This window comes from Haliaeetus albicilla, chromosome 16 (genome assembly GCF_947461875.1).
Source record: "Haliaeetus albicilla chromosome 16, bHalAlb1.1, whole genome shotgun sequence".
In the NCBI taxonomy this organism is placed as follows: Eukaryota; Metazoa; Chordata; class Aves; order Accipitriformes; family Accipitridae; genus Haliaeetus; species Haliaeetus albicilla.
Genome location: NC_091498.1, coordinates 15437347 through 15460125, shown reverse-complemented (window position 1 = coordinate 15460125; position 22779 = coordinate 15437347). Strand labels below are relative to the sequence as shown.

Sequence of the window (22779 nt, the reverse complement as noted above, 5' to 3'; positions counted from 1 at the left end):
AATAATTTTCTTTTTCCATTTCTTACACCAGGTGTTGGAGAAAAAAAAAAATTAAAAATAATCAGAGTGCTTTCTCTCATGGTTAAGAAACATGATGCCTTTTGAGTTTGAGTGGTTATGCTGATACTGTTAATAACATGCTTTAAGAAAACCACAGCTGTGCCCCATCCCTTAACTCAGACAGTAGTTAGTACGTAATGGACTGATACAGCTGGAGAAGAGAAAGTCTGTCTGGGCCTTTTTTTGAAAGGTCTTACACTGTCCCCACACATAAGCATCATTATGGTCAAGTGGATTTTCCTGTTCCTAGTGACATGCTGTGACCCACTGCTGGAGGAGTATTTCTGTATGAAGCTCTCCCTTGGAAGGAGACTGCACCTGTGATGCTTGTCAGTAAAAAACCAAGAGCTGAAGATGAAGCATCAGCTGGGCTTTGGCTTAAGAAAAATCTCCAGGTTAAGTGATATGGAGGTCACACCTTACAGCAATTCTTTTCCAGGAAGAAGTTGTGTGAAATGTTCCAGCTCTAAATTAGTCAAATATAATTGCCGTCTCCCATTTCTGCCTACATTCCTTAATGAAACATTCATTTAGGGATGATATCGATGGGTTGCTGGATACAACAAATGGAAAATCACCACTGAGATTGATGCTGCTGACTCCAGCTGACTCAATAGAGTAACATTTTTCACTTAAAGTAAAAGAAAGAAGGAATTTTGAGATTGTTTATCATCCTCTAAATCCTTTATCCCCCAAGAAGCAGAATTTATGACTGCAGGAAGGCATTTACACTAAGCCATTAGTGTTCTTGCCCTTGGCTATTAGAAACTAAAGCAAATTTGTCTTACCTCCTTCAAGAGGAAAATTGACATTTTTGACTTAGGCTATTTATGAAGGATAATTTTTTACCTGTGTTGTGGTTTAACCCCAGCTGGCAACTAAGCCCCACACAACCACTAGCTCACTCCCCGCTGCTGGAATGGGGGAGAGAATCAGAAGAGTAAAAGTGAGAAAACTCATGGGTTGAGATAAAGACAGTTTAATAAGCAAAGCAAAAGCCACGCACGCAAGCAAAGCAAAACAAGGCATTCATTCACCACTTCCCATGGGCAGGCAGGTGTTCAGCCATCTCCAGGAAAGCAGGGCTCCATCACGCCAAATGGTGACTTGGGAAGACAAATGCCGTAACTCTGAACGTCCCCCCCTTCCTTCTTCTTCCCCCAGGTTTACATGCTGAGCATGATGACATATGGTCTGGGATATCCCTTGGGTCGGTTGGGGTCAGCTGTCCCAGCTGTGTCCCCTCCCAACTCCTTGTGCCCCCCAGCCTGCTCGCTGGTGGGGTGGGCTGAGAAGCAGAAGAGGCCCTGACTCTGTGTAAGCACTGCTCAGCAGTAACGAAAACATCCCTGTTTTACCAACACTGTTTCCAGCACAGATCCAAAGCACAGCCCCATACCAGCTACTATGAAGAAAATTAACGCTATCCCAGCCAAAACCAGCACAACCTGTAACTGGATTTGGAACAGAAAGATCAGACAAGGAGGTCAGCCTTCAGTTCCTGATCCCTTTGCAAGCCAGATGTGTCAATGAATCGCCTTCCCGCTGCCAGTGAATACCCATGCCTAGGCAACCTGAGCTAGTCACTTAGATGTTGTCGTGGTTTAACCCCAGCCAGCAACTAAGCACCACGCAGCCGCTCACTCACTCCCCCCCATCCAGTGGGATGGGGGAGAAAATCAGGAAAAGAAGTAAAACTCCTGGGTTGAGATAAGAACAGTTTAATAGAACAGAAAAGAAGAAACTAATAAGGATAGCACTAATAAAATGACAACAGTAGTAATAAAAGGATTGGAATGTACAAATGATGCGCAGGGCAATTGCTCACCACCTGCTGACTGACACCCAGCCAGTCCCCGAGCGGCGAATCCCTGCCCCCCCACTTCCCAGTTCCTAAACTAGATGGGACGTCCCATGGTATGGAATACACTGTTGGCCAGTTTGGGTCAGGTGCCCTGGCTGGGCATGAGAAGCTGAAAAATCCTTGACTCTAGTCTAAACACTACTGAGCAACAACTGAAAACATCAGTGTTATCAACATTCTTCACATACTGAACTCAAAACATAGCACTGTACCAGCTACTAGGAAGACAGCTAACTACATCCCAGCTGAAACCAGGACAGATGTACATTGGAAAACTAATGTAGACTTGTACCAAGCACAACGGTTTGAGGCTTACTCAGTGAACCATCCTTGCAACAGTCGTTGGCCAAAAATCCCTCTGCAAAGCTGGAGCTCAAGGAGAATGTAGTGAAAAGAGATGTCAGGACTGTCTCAAAGACAAGCTCTCCTTTCTACTTAACAGGAATGCTCTTTATATGGCAGAGGAGAAAGAGAAGCATGGCTAGCAGAAGGATGATCCTCCTCTCCTGTGGCTTTTTGTGCCTTCAAGGTACCAAACCAAGCACATGTGCTGCAGCCTCAGTAGAAACTGCAACCTCAGCACTTCATGTTCTTTCAGAGTCACCAAGGATCTACTCACTAGCATCACTCAGAAACCTCCCTTCAGCGGCGGCTACCGCAGACTCCCTCGCTTAGCTATAAACTGCAAGTTAATCAGTTAAGATGTGAAACTGGAATAAAGTGGTTAAGTCACTCAAAATCTTTCCTTGCTCCAGCGAGAAAAACACGTCTGCATTTTGCTATCTCTGACTTCCCTTTCCTCCCCACGCATTCCCAGCATGTCAGTTCCCCTCCTCTCCAGTCTTCCTCAAGCCAGTCAATCCCAGCTGCAGAAATCCAGCCAGCGCTGCAAACCAGAGCGGCCTTGAGGTCCCCCATGGAAATTGCACAAGATAAGAAGGTGCCGCTCCCCCTCTGACTGCTGGTGGTCTCTGGAGACCGCTGATGTGCAAAGATACAGGGGAGGCTTTTATCTAAATGGTTTTCACCTTTTCTTTCCAATATCTATACGTAGATATAGATTTTATATCTAGATATAGATAAAGATATATATTTAAAAAACAACCCATACGCGCACTTCCCCCCACTTTCTGATATTGCAAGAGGATCAGGCAAACCCTGACCATCTTTTGGTCCATCACTGAGGGAACAGACAGAAGGAGAGAGAGCAAAAACCATCATGGAACAAAAAATTCAGGAAAGGCAAAGCCTTACGAAGCTGCTTCTCTCTGATCCCAGTGCTTCCATCGGGTCCTTGCACAAAACATTTAAAACAGGAGATACACTGCTCACATCTTCCTCATTTCCCATCTCCACATCCCAAAACAACAGCAAAAGTCTAGCTGTATGGGTGCTATACATCCCGCTCAGCCAGTGGGCAGGGGGACATCAGAGCCTCCTGTTCAACCAAGCCATAAACCCCCTGGGGCCACCTCTGCACTACTCAGATGCAGCCAGGACCATCACTTTGTGACTGGGGCACAGCACCAGATGCTTATAGGGAAGGGCAGAAAACCCAGGTGGGCAGTTAATCACCAGCAACAAGTTTTTTCCCAAAATCCTCCAGATCTGGGGCTGCACCCCATGCGAGTGACACCAGCCCCAGTGTATCAAGGTCCTCTTGGTTCTTGGGGTTGTTTTGGGGTTTTTTTTGTTTGTTTCTTTTTGTTTGGTTGTTTTTTTTAAACAAACTTTAAGTATGTCAGTCCATTTCATAACAGAACTGCAAAACCAACAGGCTGCCAAGGGCCCACACTGACCCTTTATGCTCCCGTCATTCAAGACACACAACCCAGCAATTTATGAACCTCCCAGCATGGTGATCAAATTATCTCAGTCATCCCCGCACTCTCACCCCTAGTACTTGAAATCAGCACCAGGCAAGACTGCTTCCCAACAGAAAGTATTGAAAAACATTGAAAACAGTTTTAGCTTAAAAAAAAAAAGTTGTATCAGTAATAGAGCTAGCCCCAGGGCAGCACTGTCGCCTCCGAGCTGGTGGCAGCTGCCCCGCTGCAGCGAGCGTCCTACAGCCGCCTGAAGGTTGGATGTGCCGTGGTGACGGCAACCATCCCAGTGGCCTCAGGTACCACGGCTGATGCTGCTGGAGATGGGAGCTCCAGCTGACGCTCTGCCACAGCGAGCGGCAGAAATGGGGCTGTGCGGGTTCAGCGTCAGGGCAGCGATAAATTAGAAAGCCCATGAGTGCGACTGCCTGTGTGGTGCCTCAGACAAAGGAGAGCAGTGTCTCACTGGGGGGAGCGGCCGTTATTGTGTGATGAGAACATAAACACTAGGAAGGAGTTGCGATATTGAAAAACGCAGGGGGAGGGGTTTTCCCCCTTTTTTGTTTTTTTCCATGGATTTCAGAGACTGAGAAAAGCTCGGCGCTTACCTTAAAGTGATTGTGCCTGGCAGAATAACAGCAAGAGCAAGGAGGACATCAGATTATTCACAGTGTTTTCACAGCCAAATCACTGCTTTTTGAAAATGCCCTTGGAAGACGCCCGTGAGTGGCTACAATCCTGATCCAGCCCCACTGAATCAAAAACCAAAAGGAAACTACCTGTATGCTTCGGGTCTGGTTTCAGAAAGCACCTGAACAGACCTTTGGCTTGTGTTTAAGTCCCATTAAAATCTCTAGGATTTAAGCGCGCTTTTAAGCATTGTGTTCAGATGAGACGGACTGGATCCTGTAAGAGTTTGCCCCAACACGCACCAGCAGCAGCGGTGACAGACACAAACACACCCTGGAAAAACCACAGGCTTGGTTTGCCACTAGAAAGACCTCTGCAATCCTACTTCAGAAATTACGTGGGAAGTGCTGGGTCACTCCTTGCATACCTGCAGGAACAAGAGGTGCACGTGCATGTGCTGGTTTTCTGCGTGCAAAGATGGGATTTGCCTCCTGGAGACCCAGGCAATGCTGCGCCTGGCTTTGCAAAGGTGCTGGTTTGGAGGAAGACCTGCAGACGGAAAACCAGTGCTAATCCCATACACAGTGAAGGGAGCAAGGAAGCTGCCCTTTTCAAGAATGGGCCCCATGTGCAGCAATATTTGTTATTTCACAGCTGCAACTGTTAATTCCAGCTTTGCACCCCCCAGGCTCTGTTAGAAAATCACCGTCTCAAAAGATACCACCTTGCTCACTAACAAAGCTTAAAAGACTCTGTTTCCTCTTCCCAGCATGAGGAGGGGAGAGCAAACAGGTTCCTCTCAAGAAAGTTTCAAGCAGAGCAAGACTGCAGGAGAACTGGAGTGGGCATGGGTGGCTTGTGTTCCCCGCCCACAAAAAGCTAAAACCTCACATTTAGTCTCCAAGTACAAGCAGCGCAACACAAAGAGGCTAATGCTTTGCTACACATGCGGAGCTGAAAGCCACTGGTGAAACCTCCTTTTGAAACCATGCAGCAACCTGAGAAACCATTTGGTAATTAAGAGATTGCCATATCGTTGCAGCCAGTGCAAATCCAAGCCACCTCTTCATCCAAAGGACGTGGGAAATCAGGCCTTTACGCCAGAAGTACGGGCAACTATTTGCACCAGTTTCAAATTGTCCCGAGTCGGGAAATCATAATTTAACCAGTTTTAAGCTAAGATTTACCTGTGAATGAATTTCTGTAATTAAAAAGCTCGTTCTGTTGCAAAACTCCTTTCATGTTGCAGCGATTTTATTTTCGCTGATTCACCCTGCCATCCTGACTGGCTTATGGGGCCGGCATCGCAGGGCTGCTGGAAGGATCTAAGCTGCTGGAGAGGAGCGGAACAACAGAAGATGACACGACACTGAAACTCCTCCAGCCTCTTCCACAGCGGGGACCAGAACGAAACTCCAAACCTATTTTTGTGTTGGTTAGTAAGGGTACCAGAAGTCTTTTATACCGCAGCTGCAAGGCGACCCTTTCCTCCAGCCTCTGCAGACAGGTTTTTAAAGCAGCAGTTAATGGGTGAGAAGAGAAGGGAAGCTGGGGAGGAGGAGAAGGAAGCAGCAGCCTTCTCCACCAACTGTGCCAGATGTGCAATAAATCCCTTCTACGTCCTTCTCTGCATCCCAGGCCCCAGCTGCATTGGAGACTAAGACTAAGAGACCTCACTTAAACAGGCAGCAGTTTGTGGGAAAGGAGCTGCCATAAAAATAACTTTGGAAAACAAGACTCAGCTCTTTGGCTTCAGGAACCAAGACTTCCTCATGTGGCTGAAAACCATCTGACAACCTCATAATTTCCATGGTTACCACAGCTGCTCCATCAAAGGTGCTCGCACAGAGGTCATCCTCCCTGCCCTCCCTTGTATGTTGGTCTCTCATTTGCTTTGATTGCACTACCGCTGTTGTTCCTCAGACGGGTTTGTGACACTTTCCTACCAAGACCACATCTCCCACCAAGACCACCTTTTGGCCAGATGGCCCATAGGGAGGGCAACCAAACGTGCTCCTCACCCTCGTGGGGACCCTTGTCTGCACTAGGTCAGGTGTGGAAAGGGATCGACTCTCTCAAGTGATTTGGGCCGGACAGAAAAGCACACCAGAGTTTCACAGGGGCTTGGACACCGGGCTGGGGTGTTTCTGGAGCTGTGGGCTTGAGAGCGTGATGGGACGGGGGTGAAGGAGGAGTGCTGGGGGCAGCAGGTGAGGATGGGGCTCAGGAACAAGCCGAGCTAGAAAATACTGAAACGTGAACAGCTCAGCACTACAGCTAGCAGGAGAAAAGATCCTTCAACAACCTTCAGATTACAAATATTTTCATTTCAGATTTTCCTCTGAGCAGCCGACCTGCCCAGAGGAGTTCTGACACCTCTCCAAGCAACTCTTCTGTTGGTGCCATAGGCTAAGAGGCAAAGTGTTTCTTTGTAAACAGGGGCTGGACGCTCACAGAAAGGCTGCATGCTGGCAAGAGAGGTAGAGGATCTGCGATGTTACTCTGACTTATTTGTTCTTCCCCATTTTGTCCACCATTTTCTTTGCAGAACCTACCAGACAAACATACTTTGGGAATGGGTAGGTTATTAGTTCCTCGTTAAAAGTACTTTAACGCAGACAGAGGGATGCAAAGCAGCCTGAGAAGACAGTATGGGGGATGCCTGGACCTCACAGAACCCATTCACTGGCCATGTGGGTGGGTCAATAGAGCAGGAGTAATTATGATGCTGAACAGAATGATCAACCTTTTAGGATAAAGCACAATAAATCTCAGATTCATGATTTTGCATGTCTGGTATATGTTATTTTAAGAATAAAGACTATGGTGACACTGAGTCTATCTGGAATGCAGGTAACTTGAAATTAAAACGTGGCATCTGTCTGAAAGAATTCGTTCAGGAGCTACAGAAGGTCACAAAAGCAGAAAAGAATGGGAAATGAGATGATTCACATTTTGTTTACAGTGCTCAGGTCTGAAAATATCAAATATTTACAAATAACTCTTCTTTTTTCCTGTCCTGCATAGCTTCTCTGTAAGAAGTACTGTAAACAGGGCTCTGAAAGAGTCACAAAGGCAAAAAGGGCATCTTGCTTTCATCATGTTCAAATGACATTTCTCTGTCTACTGCCTCTTGAAAATAACCACCAAAACAGTTTTTCAACTGAATATTGGGCTTCTCTATTTCAGGTTATTTTCTGTAAGAGGGGTCTGCTTTATGAAGGACATCCAGATTTTTTTTTTTTTTTTTTTTTTTTTTTTTTTGTGATCAAGAGGAGTAAACCACCGAGAGCATCTGCTGTGGTTTGGAGCAGGAGGGATGCCCCATCTCCTGGCTTGCAGAGGGAGGGAGGGCTCCGCTTTCAGTGCTGCCTTCATTCGGCACCTCACCCGTGGGGAGGGAGAGGACAGGATCTACCGATGCCAGCTCTCAGCTGGCATTTCCAAACTGAACAGGTTGATTTTCTGTCTGGCTTTTCACTGGAAAGTCAATGTATTTTTCATGGGAAAAATGCAAATTTTTGTTTTAGCCAGGAACGGGGGTAGTAGCCCCTCAGTGCTCTCAGAGGCACTGATTCAGGCACGTGTAATGGGCATATTCATCCATATGCAGTTTTACATCCCCAAATTCTCTTCCTTTCTTGATAGCTAGGTACATCCCATCAAGCTTACAAGACACCCGTCAGTTTGGCTGAGTTTGATTTGCCCCCCCCGTATTTCCACAATTAACTATTTCTGACAGTATGGACACGCAGTAGGCTGGGGGGACACCAGCTTTAATTTTGTTCTTTACTTTGAGGAAGTCAGACAAACAAATGGCTCTATAATGAAAGCCCAGGAGTCTTCCTCCTGCTCCATTCAGTTTTCTATATCACTGCATTACCTGCCTTTCTGTCCTGGAGGGGCAGTTACATCTGCAATTCTCTCTCACATCTGCATTTCTCTTACTGGTGAGACAGGTTACCTTTCAAGAGAAACCGAATTTCCATCTGTTTTGTAAGTGACACTCTTAATTAAATCTTTCCTCTTTTATATTCTCTGTTTCTCTTTGCATTTTAGGAAGCAGAGAAACCCAAGACGATCTCTAATGTTTTTTTTTAATTTTTCTGTAGTCAGAAACACTGCTGGTTTTCTTTACCCAGAAAGTAAACATTTTACAAAAAAACCTCATTTTGCCCAGTGGAAGCTGTTTTGCTTAAAGAATCCCAACCAACTACAAAAGCTAACCATAACACATGGGTACATTTATGGGCAGGGCACTCAAAGCAAAAAAACAGAAAAATAATTCGAAGTAAAAACAGATGTAGTGATAAAGAGATACACAGAGAAAGTAATCTCCTTTAAGTGTTTTCAGCAAAATATTTTTTTGAATGGCACATCCCTGTATTAACCCAATATACAACTTTTTCTTGCAGCCTTTTTACGCCCTACTCCATGTTTGTGGGTTAAAAAGTATAACTAACGAGTCTGTTTGGATAACACAACTTCACAAGATCAACCAGATACACTTTCTGGTGCCACTTCTCCATTACTAACACAGCTTTTGTTTCAATCTCTCATCACAAACTTCTGCAGAAGAAGGAGGAAAGTGTGCTCAAGGCCTCCCTTCTGTGCTGGCCATGAAAACAAAATTATTTCCATATTAAACCGTTAGTGTGAATATAATAAATTTTGACAGTTTTGCCTGAAACCAAGGAAAAGGCTGTGAAAAGACTCTTTTTCAGGGATGTCTCAGCTCTGATTGAATCCTCTTCAGCCAGGTAAGTGTAGAGATAAAAGATGCTGCTGTGCCATCAGCACTCACCCTAACTTTTCCAAAGCAGCTGGGCAAATTCACAGAGGAAAAATCCACTGAGAGCATTAAAGGCAAAGGCACCAGCCGGTGCCACCAGCAGACATCTGAGCCACAAGCTGTTGGCATCTGAAAAAGCATTGCCTTGTGCTCGCTGGGTTTTTATGCTCCTACCTTGGCCAACAGTGGGTGTGCCTGTCCCTTTGGTCTGATCCAGTGTCGCCATCTCTGTAGTTCAAAGGATTTTCAACTACTGTGGCCACTGGGCAGCTCTGGACAAATTTTCTAGAGAAGCAGGACCTTACCCCTCACCTTAACCTTGACTTTGCCCTTTAGACTTCTGCTTCCAGAAGGACTGGATTTTAATTTTTGCACGGGACACTGACCATTACGGGACAGGGCTTCTCATCCCCAAGATGTGCAATTGCCACAGTCCTAGCACGGATTGAGTCTCTGGGGTTTTGATGGAGTTGTGCTCCTCCAGCACAGAGCGAAATCTCACAGCCAGCCTTCCGACACACTGGTCTGCAATCCCCCACAACATCTGTAACCCTAAAGAGATGAGCTGGCAGCATCAAGGTGACCCTAATCCACTGGGATGATGTTTCACGTCACCCATATCCTCATTGCTGGCCAGAACATTGCAGGTTGTGGCAAGTGCCTGGGGCTGGGGAGGAGCAAAACAGAGATGGGGACCGACCCATTGCATGAAACGTCTACCAAAGTCCCAAACACTTACCCAAATTACTGTTAGATAATTTGGATACTTGCCTAAAATATCAGTGTTCTGCTTTCAAAAAAAAGAAGTCATGATTTCTTTGCACTCCTAGGTCTCTTTTTTTTTTTTTTTTTTGAGTGCAGGGATGCAGAAAGGGGAATTAAGACCAAGCAGCAACAAATTCCTCCAAATGGGAAGAGGAATAAATATACAAAACCCAAATTATATCAGATTAGGAAAGGGTTAAAAGAGTATAAACTTCTTTAGGCTGCTAAATATTAAGATCCATTTCCGATTTCCCCAACAGCCTGCTACCCTGGCCCCAGGGGCATCCCAGCCCCAGCGTAAGGGTACCCAGTGCGATGTGCAGGGCTGTCCTTTAGCAACTCTGCGTGCCTCGACTCGACTTCCCCAGCACCTTGCATCCATCTACCACAGCACCAGCAAGCTCTGGGTTAACAATTCAAAACCCAACTTTCTTACAAATTCGACTTCATACAATCTTCTCTTTCTGGTCCAACGTGACAGTGACCCAAAACATCATTTTTCACACTAGTGTTTTTATTGTACCACTGCTGCTGGTTAATAAACACATCTCCTCGGTGCTTCTCCTGGCCATTGCCAGAGACAACCTGAACAGTCACAACCTGCCACCACCTTTGAACAGAGGCTCCCGATTGACATTAGCAGGAATTAGAGCTGGCTGGAAATGACTTTTCAAAAGTCGAGCATCTCATTTAAACCAAACCAGACCAAAACACCCCCTGCAAAAAAATCCCAAAGCTATTTAAAACAAGTCTTGCATTTTGTTTTCCCTTCACGACAAAGCATTTGCCCTGCGTGCGGGTTTCCATGGCTTCTCCCTTCAGATGACCCCACTGGAGAGGCAGCTGATGAAGGCAGCCCTGTTCTTGCAAAGGACGGATGTGACAGGGCATGCATCTGATAGACCTCAGCATGGATGGCTTAATTACCACCAGATGTCCCTTTTATGGGAGAAATAGTTGCTACAAAAAAAATCTCTCTCTGACGAGATGCTGGTGGTATTTCCTAGCAGCCAATGCTTACCTCTGTGCTGTGCATGTATCTCCAGCAGGCAGCTGGGATCAATCCGCAGAAAGCCAGAGCAAAACAGAAAAATCCCTGAGGATAAAGAGGAAAAATACCATCAGTTACAGCATGGGGAGAAAAATATCCATTTGAAAACACCATCGGGACGTATTTAATACGCTCGTTTGAGCAAGTTTAGTTGAAGTTAGAGCTAAACATCACCTTCTTTTAATATCCCTCATAATGCTTAAAATACTTAAAAGAAATTAGGTGGATAATAATGTGATTCTCTGTCAGGATCCCTCTAATTACACTGTGGCCATTTGAAGAGGTTGACCAAAAAAGCACCAGGCTTCCTGTGGAGCAGTTAACCTATTCTGCCCAAATTCCCCTTGGGGGGGGGGGGGAGGAGAGAAAAATGTTGTATTTACAGTATGCTCCTCTTCTGTAGCAGGACTGTGCCCCAGAATAGCATCTCCTTACTAATGGGATTCAATCCCCTGCATTTAAAACTTGGCTATCAGTTTCAAAGAGGGGAAAACCCACACAGTCCATAGAGAAGCAAGTAACCAGGATGGAGAGCAACCTGCTCTGGAAAAGGAGCTGGACTTTACTCTGTTAGCAAGGAGGCAGCTGTACGGCCAAGCCGCCTTCCTTAAATCAGCACCATCCTAGTTAGACAAAAGGACAACCGAAATATAATCAAGGCCAGCAACTGACCCTGAAGTGTCTAAACAATAATGGCAACGACGCAGGAGGCGGCTTGACTTTTGTCTTCTTCCCTAGGCTTGCAGAGCTGGAAGTTACATGCGTTGTCTCTTTGTTTGAACAAATCTGGTCCAAAAAAAACCCCTGATATAAACAGCACTTGCCTGTTGTGACAGCTGGACCAAAGGATCTTGTTCACATTAAAAAAAAAAATTTAAAAAGGAAGAAAAAAAGTGCCTGTAAAGCATTTGAAGGCCAAACAGGCTCATCAAATATGAATCCACAGCTTAGGCTTGGAATGGCAAAAGATGATGAATAAGCACCACTGGAAAATCATTGCACTTAGAAGTTTTTCCGTGAAACTGTCCCTCTTCCAATGTGAAGTTACGTAGCAGGGGAAAATTACCCAATGGACTGCAGTTTATTTTGGTTTCTAACTTTTTTTTGTGAGTGTTTTAGTAGTATGATCTAGCTGAAATCACTTAAAAAATATTAAAACTTTCATGAAAGTTTACCAAATTCAAGTGTAAGGAGAGGAAGAAGAGCATTGCTGCTACCAATTCTGCTTCACCAAAAATTTTGCTTAAAAAGTATGGTTTTAAAAAAAAAAAAGCTCCAAACTCCTCCATATGCAGCAAGAAAGGAAAATGTATTACTTCAAATCCTGGAAATGAACGTGAACATGCTAATAAACTGCCTTTTGCTAGTTCTTATCCATCTGCTGCCTGCTGTGTTTCTCTGCTCACAGCAGGATGATGCCCTGCCCAGGGGCTTTGCTCTGGGAACAACAGTGCCATTGGCATTTCACCACTTTTTCAGGGCTGCCTTGTTTCAGGCTCTGCATCAGACGCTGGGGAAAACCCTGGTATAGCTCTTACGAAAACCCTTAAATTATATATGTCTAGTCTCTCCTTTTCTTTTATTTTTTTGGCAGCTGCCTGGCCATATAGGTGGTGAGATCACTCGCTGCCTTGCCAGGAGCTGAAATGGGATAACAGAAGACCCTAAAGGAGATGAGAGCAAAGTCCGATCAAATGCTGACTTGACAAGGGGGATACAAGTAGCAAAGATGGGGAAGAGCACGCAGGGTGCGATGCCATGGACCAAAGCACAGCACAACCAAGCCTGAACCCGGCCGGGGTGGGAGGTTCAACCCCTGCAGGTATGGAATAAATTGGCAGGGGGAGGAGGTGAGGTTACACGGACATTTCGGGTTGCTCCTCACTAGGACCAGACCCTGCATTTTGTACCTCCTCCAACAACTTCCCCCTCCAAACAAACAGCATAACAAAGTCAACGTTTTCACCAAAATCAAGCTCAAAGACAAGAAAAAAAGAGAAAATTATGGCAGATGACAAAACCAGCACCAATAACAGTGTGAACGCTCTTCCACGCATCGTTCCAGTAAGGGTTTAATTGAGAGGACTCACCATGAACCTGGAGAGTGAGAACGACAGCGTGCCAGCAGCACCACCCAGATTCCCCCCCCCACGCCCTGCCTTCCTTCCCCCACCAGCTCCAGCACTTACAACATCTCTCTGGGGCCAGATACCCCAGCAGATTAAAATCCTCCTTCTCATCTTCCCTTCCTTGGCTTCACCCCACATCTCAGTCCTTCACCTCCAGCATCAGCTCTCCCTTTATTTCTGTCTAGCTTCTCTGGGAATACCGAGACGCGGCCCCTCGGGAAGCTCCCCCTCCATCCAGCCGGTGCAGAGCAATTACATGGCTCCGAGAACATCTTATAAATGAATTATAGGCTGCTTTTTCCCTTTCCAGCCAAAAGGTTTTTGGAAGAGCAACTTTCTAATTACATTAGAAGACATTTGGAGGAAAAAAGAAAAAGGCAAGGCGTAGCTTGCATACAAAATGTGGAAGGGTCGAGGCTGGTTCACCACCTCCCAGACCCATGGAGCTCCTCAGAGCTGGCTGCCGGCTGCTGCCTGCTTCCTTTGCAGGAGGCAGCCACATCAGCCCTGCGGAGGGCTGTCACCGGCCAGACATCAATTACTCTTTTATGAATGACCTTGTTTCCATCCTTGCTGCAAGGAACAATTTGTCTTCAAGAGACTTGGCAGAATCTGCAGAAACAGTGTCTTGTCTGTTGGCTGGTGTATATTTTAATTCACCGTTCTGATGCTTCCCCTTCAGTTAAGGGGGTCTGCTTCGGACGAGGGAGGGATCCTTTAGCTCGGACTGGGTTCAGTAGCTCTGCCAAACCCCTGTGCTCCCAGGGAAGGAACTGACCTGTCCCCTGCTCGGCTCCAGCTGCTTTTTGGTGCTGCTGTGGCCAGTGCAAGGGCCAGCTCCCCGCCAGACCTCACAGCCCGGGGCGGGGAAGGGGGCAACTAATTTCATAGAATCATAGAATCATTTGGGTTGGAAAAGATCCTTAAGATCATCGAGTCCAACCGTAAACCTAACACTGCCAAGTCCACCACTAAACCATGTCCTAAGCACCATGTCTACACGTCTTTTAAATACCCCCAGGGATGGTGACTCAACCACTTCCCTGGGCAGCCTGTTGCAGTGCTTGATAACCCTTTCGGTAAAGAAATTTTTCCTAATATCCAATCTAAACCTCCCCTGGTGCAACTTGAGGCTGTTTCCTCTTGTCCACTTGTTACTTGGGAAAAAAGACTGACCCCCGCCTCGCTGCAACCTCCTCTCAGGCAGTTGTAGAGAGTGATAAGGTCTCCCCTCAGCCCCCTTTTCTCTGGACTAAACCACCCCAGTTCCCTCAGTAGCTTGTTGACACTGTGCTTTCAAATTTTATATAAATGATTCTACAGACATCATTATATCATGCTTCATAAAGCAACTTAGAGGTGTTGGTATAAAAAGATAAACCTGATAACTAACCTACTCAGTTTAAAAAAAAAATCATTAAAAAACCCAACCAAAAAACCTATCACAGACTGAATTTACTGAATTTCAAACTGAGGGGAAGGTTTCGTGGTTTGGGGTTTGTTTTTTTTTTTTTTGCTGTTAACTTCACTGAAGAAAGGATTTTACCCATCATCTTTAAGCAGTTCCCCCCTCCTGTTCAAAGACTGAAATTACTTAATTTCTAAGTAAGTTGCTCTAAGGATGCAGTTCAGCTTTTATGACAGTTATACTTGTGTGATTCACAGAGAAATCACAATGCATCTGTCGGTGCATTCCTCCCTCCCTGACCCAGTTCATCTAAAAGCACACAATGTCTTTGCCTTTCCACACAGCAAACACGAGCCAGTGATCTCGGTCCGAAGGAGGAATCCGACCTCGGCAACAGCTGAGCACCCCGGCTTTGCCCGTGCCTGCTCCCCGAGGAGCATCAGCGCAGGGATGACTCGCTCAGGAGTGCTGCACCACGAAGGAGAGCACGGGAGACAGATTCATTGCGAAAGCGAGATGCTGAAGTACGCTGCGGTGTTATCAAGGACTCTCTACACACTTGCCTACAATGATCCACCTGGGAACAGTAAAGCAAACAGCCTGTGCTGCGTGCTGGCCCTACTGGCACATCACTCTCGGTGAAAACCCGGGTTATATCAGGCATTCGCTAAGGCTTTTTTACCACAGAAATTGTTTGGAACCGGTGCTTGGAACAGCTGCTCCATCCTGAACACAAATTTTGCTCTACACAAGTGTTTTTAGGCCGGAAAGTTCAGGTGTAAAAATTTCAGCTGGGATATTCTGGTTGGCATGTTGCTCCCTGCTTTTTTTTCTGTCCCCTCTTTCTGTCTGACCAGATAACAGCACACGGTGCCTTAAACCCCACCGGAGCCAGAGTCTTTCCCTTGTAAAAGCAGTACAAGCAAAACTGCAGTTTTCCTTCCTTCTCCTTCCCTTCAGTAGTGACGTGGCCTTCAGGGGCTGTGAGAACTGCAGGATGTTTACATTCAGGACTGACTGCATGACGGACCACAGATCGCCAAAAAGCAGGGTTTGCCAGAACTGGAGGACAGTCAATAAACCTGTCACTACTCTCCCTGTTTAAGAGGAGCTTTGGGGATAATAGTCCAGGATTTGTTCTGAGTTACTCTCTAGAAACCAGCTTCCTCGCAAGCATCATTGGATGCACAGTAGCGTCTGTCCGGTCTGGTGATGCTGCTAATGCAGCTACAAGACGAGCTCCTGAGATACATGTGCTGTAAGCAATTTGACCTGTTCTGGTTTCTAACCACTGTGCACCCATTATTGTAATTAGGACAGCACAAGTAAGGCCTGCAAAGACTGAGACCCCTCCTCTGTATACACACAAAGCTCCAGATAGCCAGGCAGGGTGAGCATTTATAATTTAAATAGACAAAAAAAAAAAAAAGGCCAGTAGGGAAACTGAGGCGCAAGAAGGAGATGGGATCCACCCAAGAGGTCAGTGATCAGGGCAATGCTCCTCTAAGCCTGCCTGCATCCTGGCTAGCATTTCCCCAGGGTAGCTGGTTTACCAGGCAGCGTTGCGGTGGATTAGCCACATCAATGCAGACAGCTCTCCGAGCATGGCTCGGTTGCCTGTACAGCCACAGATGTCAGGCACCAATACTCTGGTGTCTTCCCTGTTTGATTAAAGAGTGAATTAAATGGTCTTCTAAACAAGACACACGCTTTGCAGGAGAGGAAAAGTCCTTTAAAATCAATAGCGGGGGAAAGTGAAAAATCCTCTCTATTAACAAGTAGAGAAAAGCTACAAGCGGGGGGGGGGGGGGACGGACCTGAACGCTTCTGCGAGCTACAGCCCAGCGGGGATCAGGACGTGACACGGACGCCAAGTTTCAGAGCCCACAGGGCTGAACCCCACAGGGCTGAACCCCACTCCCGCCTGCGCTGGCTCGTTGTGGGTTGCACTGGCCGATCTCTGGCGGCCCCTTCCCACCCCAGTTACTCTGCGGCTCTGTGACTTCTCTCCGCAGCCGTCGGGGGCTGCCGATCCCCGCCTGCATTTCTGGCTTGCCGATCCGAGCTTCGGTAGGAGCCTCGGAGGGGGCAGGACCTGGTGAGGACACAGGCAGCGGGCTGGCCCTTGCTGTAAGATCCCGACAGGTAGAGCGGGGAGGGGCGGCAGTTTAGAGGAACGAGCAAAGCTCCCCGAGGTGATCTAAGATGCCGGCGAGCTGCCCGAACCGAGAGAAGCAGAGCAGAAGGTTGCCGGCCGCCGCCTCCGGGCTACTTCCCCGCTGTGGTGAGGGCGGCTGCTCCCGCCCCCAGCGCCTTCCCCTGCCCCTCCCGCTGCCGAGCGCCGGGGCCCGGCGGGGCGGGGAGCGGGGCCCGGCGGGGCGGGGAGCGGCGGCGCGGGGAGCGGGGCCCGGCGGGGCGGGGAGCGGCGGGGCGGGGAGCGGGGCCCGGCGGGCCCGCGGCCCCCTCCAGCGGCGGAGGCGCGGCCGGGCCGGGCCGCGCCGGGCCCGTCGGTGGGCTGCGAGCTGTGCCCCGCTGCCCTCGCAGCCCGCCCGGCGGGCCCCCTCCCGCTGGCGGAGAGGGCGGAAAGGGAGCTCAGAGGCACCCCCGGGGCACCCCGCTCGGCCCCGCGGAGAGTGGGCGAAGGCACCTCGCAGCCTTCCTCCTCTTCCCAGGAGGCGGTGATGCCCTGTCTTGGCTGCAGTGGGAGCATCAGAGAGCCGAAGGGAAGACGGCCGCCTCCCCCGGAGGCCCCAAACCGTGAATCGCTAAAGCAGAGCGGACGGGGCACGCCGCAAAGGCCGGGAGCTGGTTTGGGGTTTCTGGAGCCCGAGGTTTCCGCGGGGGCCGGGGCTTGGCTGTGTTCCACCGGACCAGCCGGGCTGGGGCAGTCGGTGGTGGCGGGAGGAAAGGACCTGCCGGGCCTCTCCCCCCGGCGAGGGGAAGGCAGAGCCGCGGGGCGGCCCTCGGAGCAGGGCAGCAGCTCTGGGGTTCGCTGGGTACCTTTGTCTTCAGCTGTCCCTTCAGGAAATGGCTGTGATTGTGACAGCCTGTTGTACCTAGCGGCACGTCCCAAACCATAACGCACAGAGAGTGGGGCAACCCAATAAACGTTATCAGCAGTTCAGCTGTATTTTCAGGCAGCCGTGACAATCTCCACTAGTCTGTACATACCCATCTGTTGTTTTAGATGCAGTAGTTGCAGGTGCACCTTAAAGTGTACTTCAGCAAAAGAGAGGGGGTTTATACATACTCTGCTAGCAGTATTCATGGGAACTGTGTCACTCGGGCCCCTTTGAGCATCTTAGAGGAAGACTGCTTATTGAGAAGGTGAAAACATTCACTTCAGTAGCTGCTTTGCACTAAGTTTTAAGGTGTCACCTTCTCATTTCTGCCATCAGTATCATTTTCCCCAATTACGTCGATCACATAAATCTCTTTAAAGCTAGTTTACATATGACAGCAACGCACCTGTGAACAGCTACAAACAGCTTCATGCACAGCAACCTACCTGTTAACTCCTGCCCCTCACATAGCATGGGCAAACATGCAGTGAGCAGTGCTTTTCTGCTCACCTCTCCAGCCCGAGGCTGGACGCTGCTCCGTTCAGACTAAGCCCTGTGTGCAGGCTGTGCTTTTAAATGGAGCAGAGCTCACAGTCCAGTTTACTAATGCTGGCATGGTCCAGGCCCAAACAGGCACTTCACTGTGGGTGATGGAGAGGAGAAAGGCGGCATTTCAGCTCCTGTACTACCCCTCCACCTTCTCCTTGGAGGCTGAAACTGAGCGCCCAGCCCAAAGCCCCCATGCCTGCTGCCATGCTTTGTACACCCCACACCACCACTGCAGTGGATGTTTGCAGCGAGGTGGGAAGGAGGGGAGGTAGCTTTGCTGCCACAAGTTAGAGGAACAACATGGGACTTGAATTCTTACTCAAAATTGCACTGCTAACGTTTCCCCACGCAAACCACGTGTTGTCTTGGTGAGAAAAAATACGCTGGGAATCGTCATCACTGCAATTGCTTTGGCAGATAAGCACCTCCCTTTGACCCCGCTCCGAAAGCAGTGCACACAGCACCCTGGCAAAAGAAACAAAGTGCAGAAGGATGCAGTCCCCTTGCAACACGGGGTGGAGCAACCAGACATCCTTCCCCAGGCGTGCATGCTCCCGGGCACGAGGCGAAACAGCCCCCAGCACCACATTTTAAGGGTACCAGCCCAAGGTTACAAAAGGCCCCTCCCAGCCAGGCCCTCCCGACACGTACCATGGCGGTGAGGCACTGCGATTCCCGCACCGTGGCGGCAGAGCTCAGCAGGGCTGCAAGGATCAGGGTCATGCTGAGGCAGATCCCAAAGTAGAAGGCTGGAAGGAAGTCAGACATGGGAGCTGCGGTCAGACACCAAGACTTTAGGGCTAACAGAGGCCTGGTCGGATGCTTTCACCCACAGAAGGGCCAAAAAGTGCATTTTGGAGAGCTGGTCCAAGAGAACCAGGTTGCAGAACTCAAAATGTTTTATAATTTGTTCAGTACCCCCCATCTGCCTATGCTTTGCTCATCCGGCGGGGCTGTAAACCTCCAAGCAGTTCCCACAGCTCCAGCAGAGTGAAGCACCCTACAAGAGTGGCAGTCCACCCGACAGACCGCAAGCTGTCAATTATGTTGGCACTTAGATAAGGATCCCCCCGAATGGGGGGTGCTGATGCACAGCAGCTGTCCCACGGCCCCTATCAGCAGTTTGCGCGACGCTAATCTGGTGCAACACTCGCCCTCCGGTTTCCTCCTCGCTAAGGCAGGGTCACAGCCGGTACCCCGGGGCAGGGCTCAGGGACCACAGTGCTGCGAAGGGCTTTGCAACCCTCACTCAGAGCTAACCGTGCAAAGCGTTCATGCTTGCAAGCAAAGCAAGTGGAAGCATCGCTCTAGAGCGGTGGCTGGGAAGGGAGAGCCTGCAAGGCTGGATTGAGTGCCAATCTATATAGCCCCTGGTGTGTGTAGGAAAGGAGGAGGGCTGTACCTTTGCTTTGCACTAACATAGTTTCTACACCTGCCTTGTTAAACTGAAATTGAGAACCAGGATCTAGAGAGGGCAAGAACATGTTTAAGTCCAGAGTATAGCTCGGGAGAAGCAGCAGATGTGAGTGCAGCAGAGGCGAGCAGAGTATTTTAGTTATCTGGGTTGTTCTCATCTCTTTGCTCTAGCCTTGTACCCGAGACTCAGTTTATATTTCTGCCTTGTGTAGGGGGAAAAAAGTCCCCACATTTCCTCCCAAACCAGGTGTTTCCATGCCTTTCTCCCCCCAGCCTCAATTTTCTATGCTTTGCTTCAACTCTTCTAACAGTGCCTCTCCCCACACTCCCAGGGCCCTTCCAGCCCTGCTGCACTTTTAGGTCCGTCTGTGGCCGAGTTCCCCCCGAGCTTTCACCGCACCACAGGGGAAGGATGGGGATGTGGTGAATAGAGGGACAGGAACAAACACAGCAGCACCCGAACACCCTGGGCTCCCACAGCACCCTTTGGCACCAGGCGTGCGGATGAGATACAGAAAAAAAGTGCCTGTGGGACTGTTAGTCGTAATGGCTCCTCCAAAAGCCAGCCCCTGCCTCCTCCTGTGATACCTCTGCATTTCCTTCAATTGCTGTAGGGGATTTTGCAGCTCCTGGGTTCACCAAAGGTCTCACTGGGATGCGACCGTGACGTACCTGCGTGGTGGATGACCCTGTAGGAGTTGCTCTCCAGGGAGATGTTGCTGATGAGGGTGAAATGGAGCCCGTAGTGGGTGACTGTGCTCAGCGTGGCAATGGACAACCCCAGCAGCTGGAAAAGAAAGTTTTTAGAAAGGGATTTACAACACAGCAGCTCCTGCTGAGCGCACACGAAGCTTTGAGGTGTATCTGGATACTCCTGAGCCCCACGCAGATGCAGACAGACTGATCGTTCGAAGACTGCTGCACGTACCCCATAATGCACATAAAAGGACAAACCCCAGACACTTAAACATACTAAAGCTCTTTTTCTCTCTTGCATGAGTGCTGTGACACTGCACAGCCCGCAGTCTCTTGGCCAGTGTCCGTGGATGAAAATCCCACCATGTGAAGAAAACCCAGAGGATCAATGCTCTTGCAGCACACCCGTGCAGTCCCACCCCGCTCTGCAGAGTATGCACGTGCAGTTAGGAGGGCTGCCGGCTTCAGTAGTGGTTTTGGGCAGGGATGATGTTCTCTGCTTTGCTCTTTGGAACTCTAGTCCCATTGCCTGCTATTGGCTATATTTCCTGTTGTAGAGTGCAAAGAGCTGAATCTTGTATTACTCTAAGTGACCCGTGCTGGTTTCTGTCTCTGCAGCATGCTGCTAGGCCATCTGTGTTTCTGTACCATCCCTGAGAGCCCTGGTATGCCTAAGGGATGGGGTGACGACCAGCACATTACCCTCCGTGTTGCCCAGAGCAAGTCCAGGTGATGGAAAGGGAACATTTCTGATGGCACCTGGCTCTAGGGCAGGGCTTCTAGCAGCATGACTGGTGGCAAAGCTGGGACAGAGGCACCAACAGCGGGACAGTTAAAAAACAGTTCCAATTCTAGTGTGATGAACCTGGAAAATACAAGATGTGAGGCCACTCCTAGCTCCTAAGATAATGTTTCATCATTTTGTGCTTTTACAATATGGAAACACAAGGGAGCTATCCCTGTGTCAAATGTGACGGTCTGGTGTCAACAAAATCCCTACTGTATGACATTTTCTATTTGCTTTTGCTGGAGACTTAGTTTCAGAGACTAAATACATCCAAACTGTAGCATTTTCTCCTTATAAATAACCTAACTTGTGGCACCTACTGATCCTTTGTGCTGTGCATTACTGCATATCTCAACCCACACCCAGCAAAATGCTAAGTGCAACACTGGTTAGCTCAGATTTCTGAGAAACACCAGTCTGAAATCCTCCCAACAGCAGTAACGTGAATCTAGCCATCCCCAGTGGCTGTGCCTTAACATCTCCTCTGAACACGTTTGGTACCAATCCTCTTTTGATTTCCACGAAATAACATAGTTTGTTATTTGGAAGAGAGAACAACGTATAGCCACTACAGCCAATGGTCTTGAAATGTGAAATTTATAGTTTGTCCAAATTTCAACATGTGGCCCAAAATAAGATATTACCTTTAATTACACTCTTTCCAAGCCACCAACCCTCTTTGAACTAAATAGAGATTTATTTTTTTTTTTTAAGCTTGCAAGTTTTGATGAAGTGAAAAGGCAACAAGCACACGTAACTCGAAAAAATCCAGGAGAAGCATCCCCCAGTTTCCACCATTTCCCATCAGTTCTAACAGCAGATGTCAAGAAGCTCCCCTTGAATTTGCTTCAAAAGCTGATAAAAAGGATCCCTAGAATTGCTTTCGCTTTGTGGTGCGGATCCACAGGTCTCTCGCACATACTTCCATTGAAGCCTTGCGGTTTCATATCCTCACCGATCCTACCTGCGGCCGACCACCCTCTCAGCAACAAGCGTGACTGCAGCAGGTCCATCCTCCCTCTTTTGCTCCAAGGAGACGGGAGCAAATATCTTTTTGCTGAAAACCACCCATTCTGCTGGCAGCAACTTTTCCTTTCTCCTTCAAGGCAGCTGCCGGGTTGTGAAAGAGCTGCAGCGGCGTGACAGCCCAGAGAAACCAGAAGTCTATCAGCGGAGCGAGGGTGATGTTTGCAGCCAGCGATAACCACCCAGGGCGCAACGATAACTCGGGCAGTTGGCTTTGCTTGCCCTCCGCCCGTGAAAAACAGAACGTGGGAAAACCCGACCCTCTCCGCGTCGGGACGGGAAAGGCAAGGGTTCACCTCAGTTCTGCAGAGATCCCCCCAAACCTGCCTGCTCACCATGACACAGAGGCTGGTCACCAGCAGCTGGCACTTGGTGGTCCTTATCCCGCACCTCAGTCCCATGGCTGCTTGTCCCCAGAGAGAGCTGGCGGTTGGTCCCTCCAGCTCTTGATAAAGCCTGGGTTTCCACCAAAGGGAGGCATGGCCACAGCAGGGCCTCTTGGGAAGTGTAGTCCCCACCACGTGCCGATGCACCTCCTCCTGCCCGATTATTAAATCCCATTTAGAGCAGCCGCCTTCTGCCTGGGCTCTCGGTGGGCTGCCATCAGCTCCAACATGCAGCCAGCTGGGAAAGGAGGAAAGGCATACAGAAAAACAGCCTTCCATGGAGTTCAGAGCAAAGGTCCTGAAAAAAACTTTTGAAACTGCTCAAGATACAG

At 48.7% G+C, this 22779-nt stretch overlaps 1 protein-coding gene across 1 annotated transcript in view; it reads right to left on the bottom strand.

Moving 5' to 3' along the window:
* TSPAN32 (tetraspanin 32) overlaps positions 1-22501 on the bottom strand; it is a 33805-nt gene extending 11304 nt beyond the window's left edge. The window contains exons 1-4 of the mRNA XM_069803645.1: positions 22397-22501; positions 20225-20339; positions 18788-18885; positions 10959-11033 (exon numbers count right to left, since the gene is read on the bottom strand). Coding sequence (XP_069659746.1) covers positions 10959-11033; positions 18788-18885; positions 20225-20339; positions 22397-22462 — 354 coding nt within the window. The 5' untranslated portion in view covers positions 22463-22501. The remainder of the gene's footprint in view (positions 1-10958; positions 11034-18787; positions 18886-20224; positions 20340-22396) is intronic.
* Between the last annotated feature and the right edge of the window lie 278 nt (positions 22502-22779).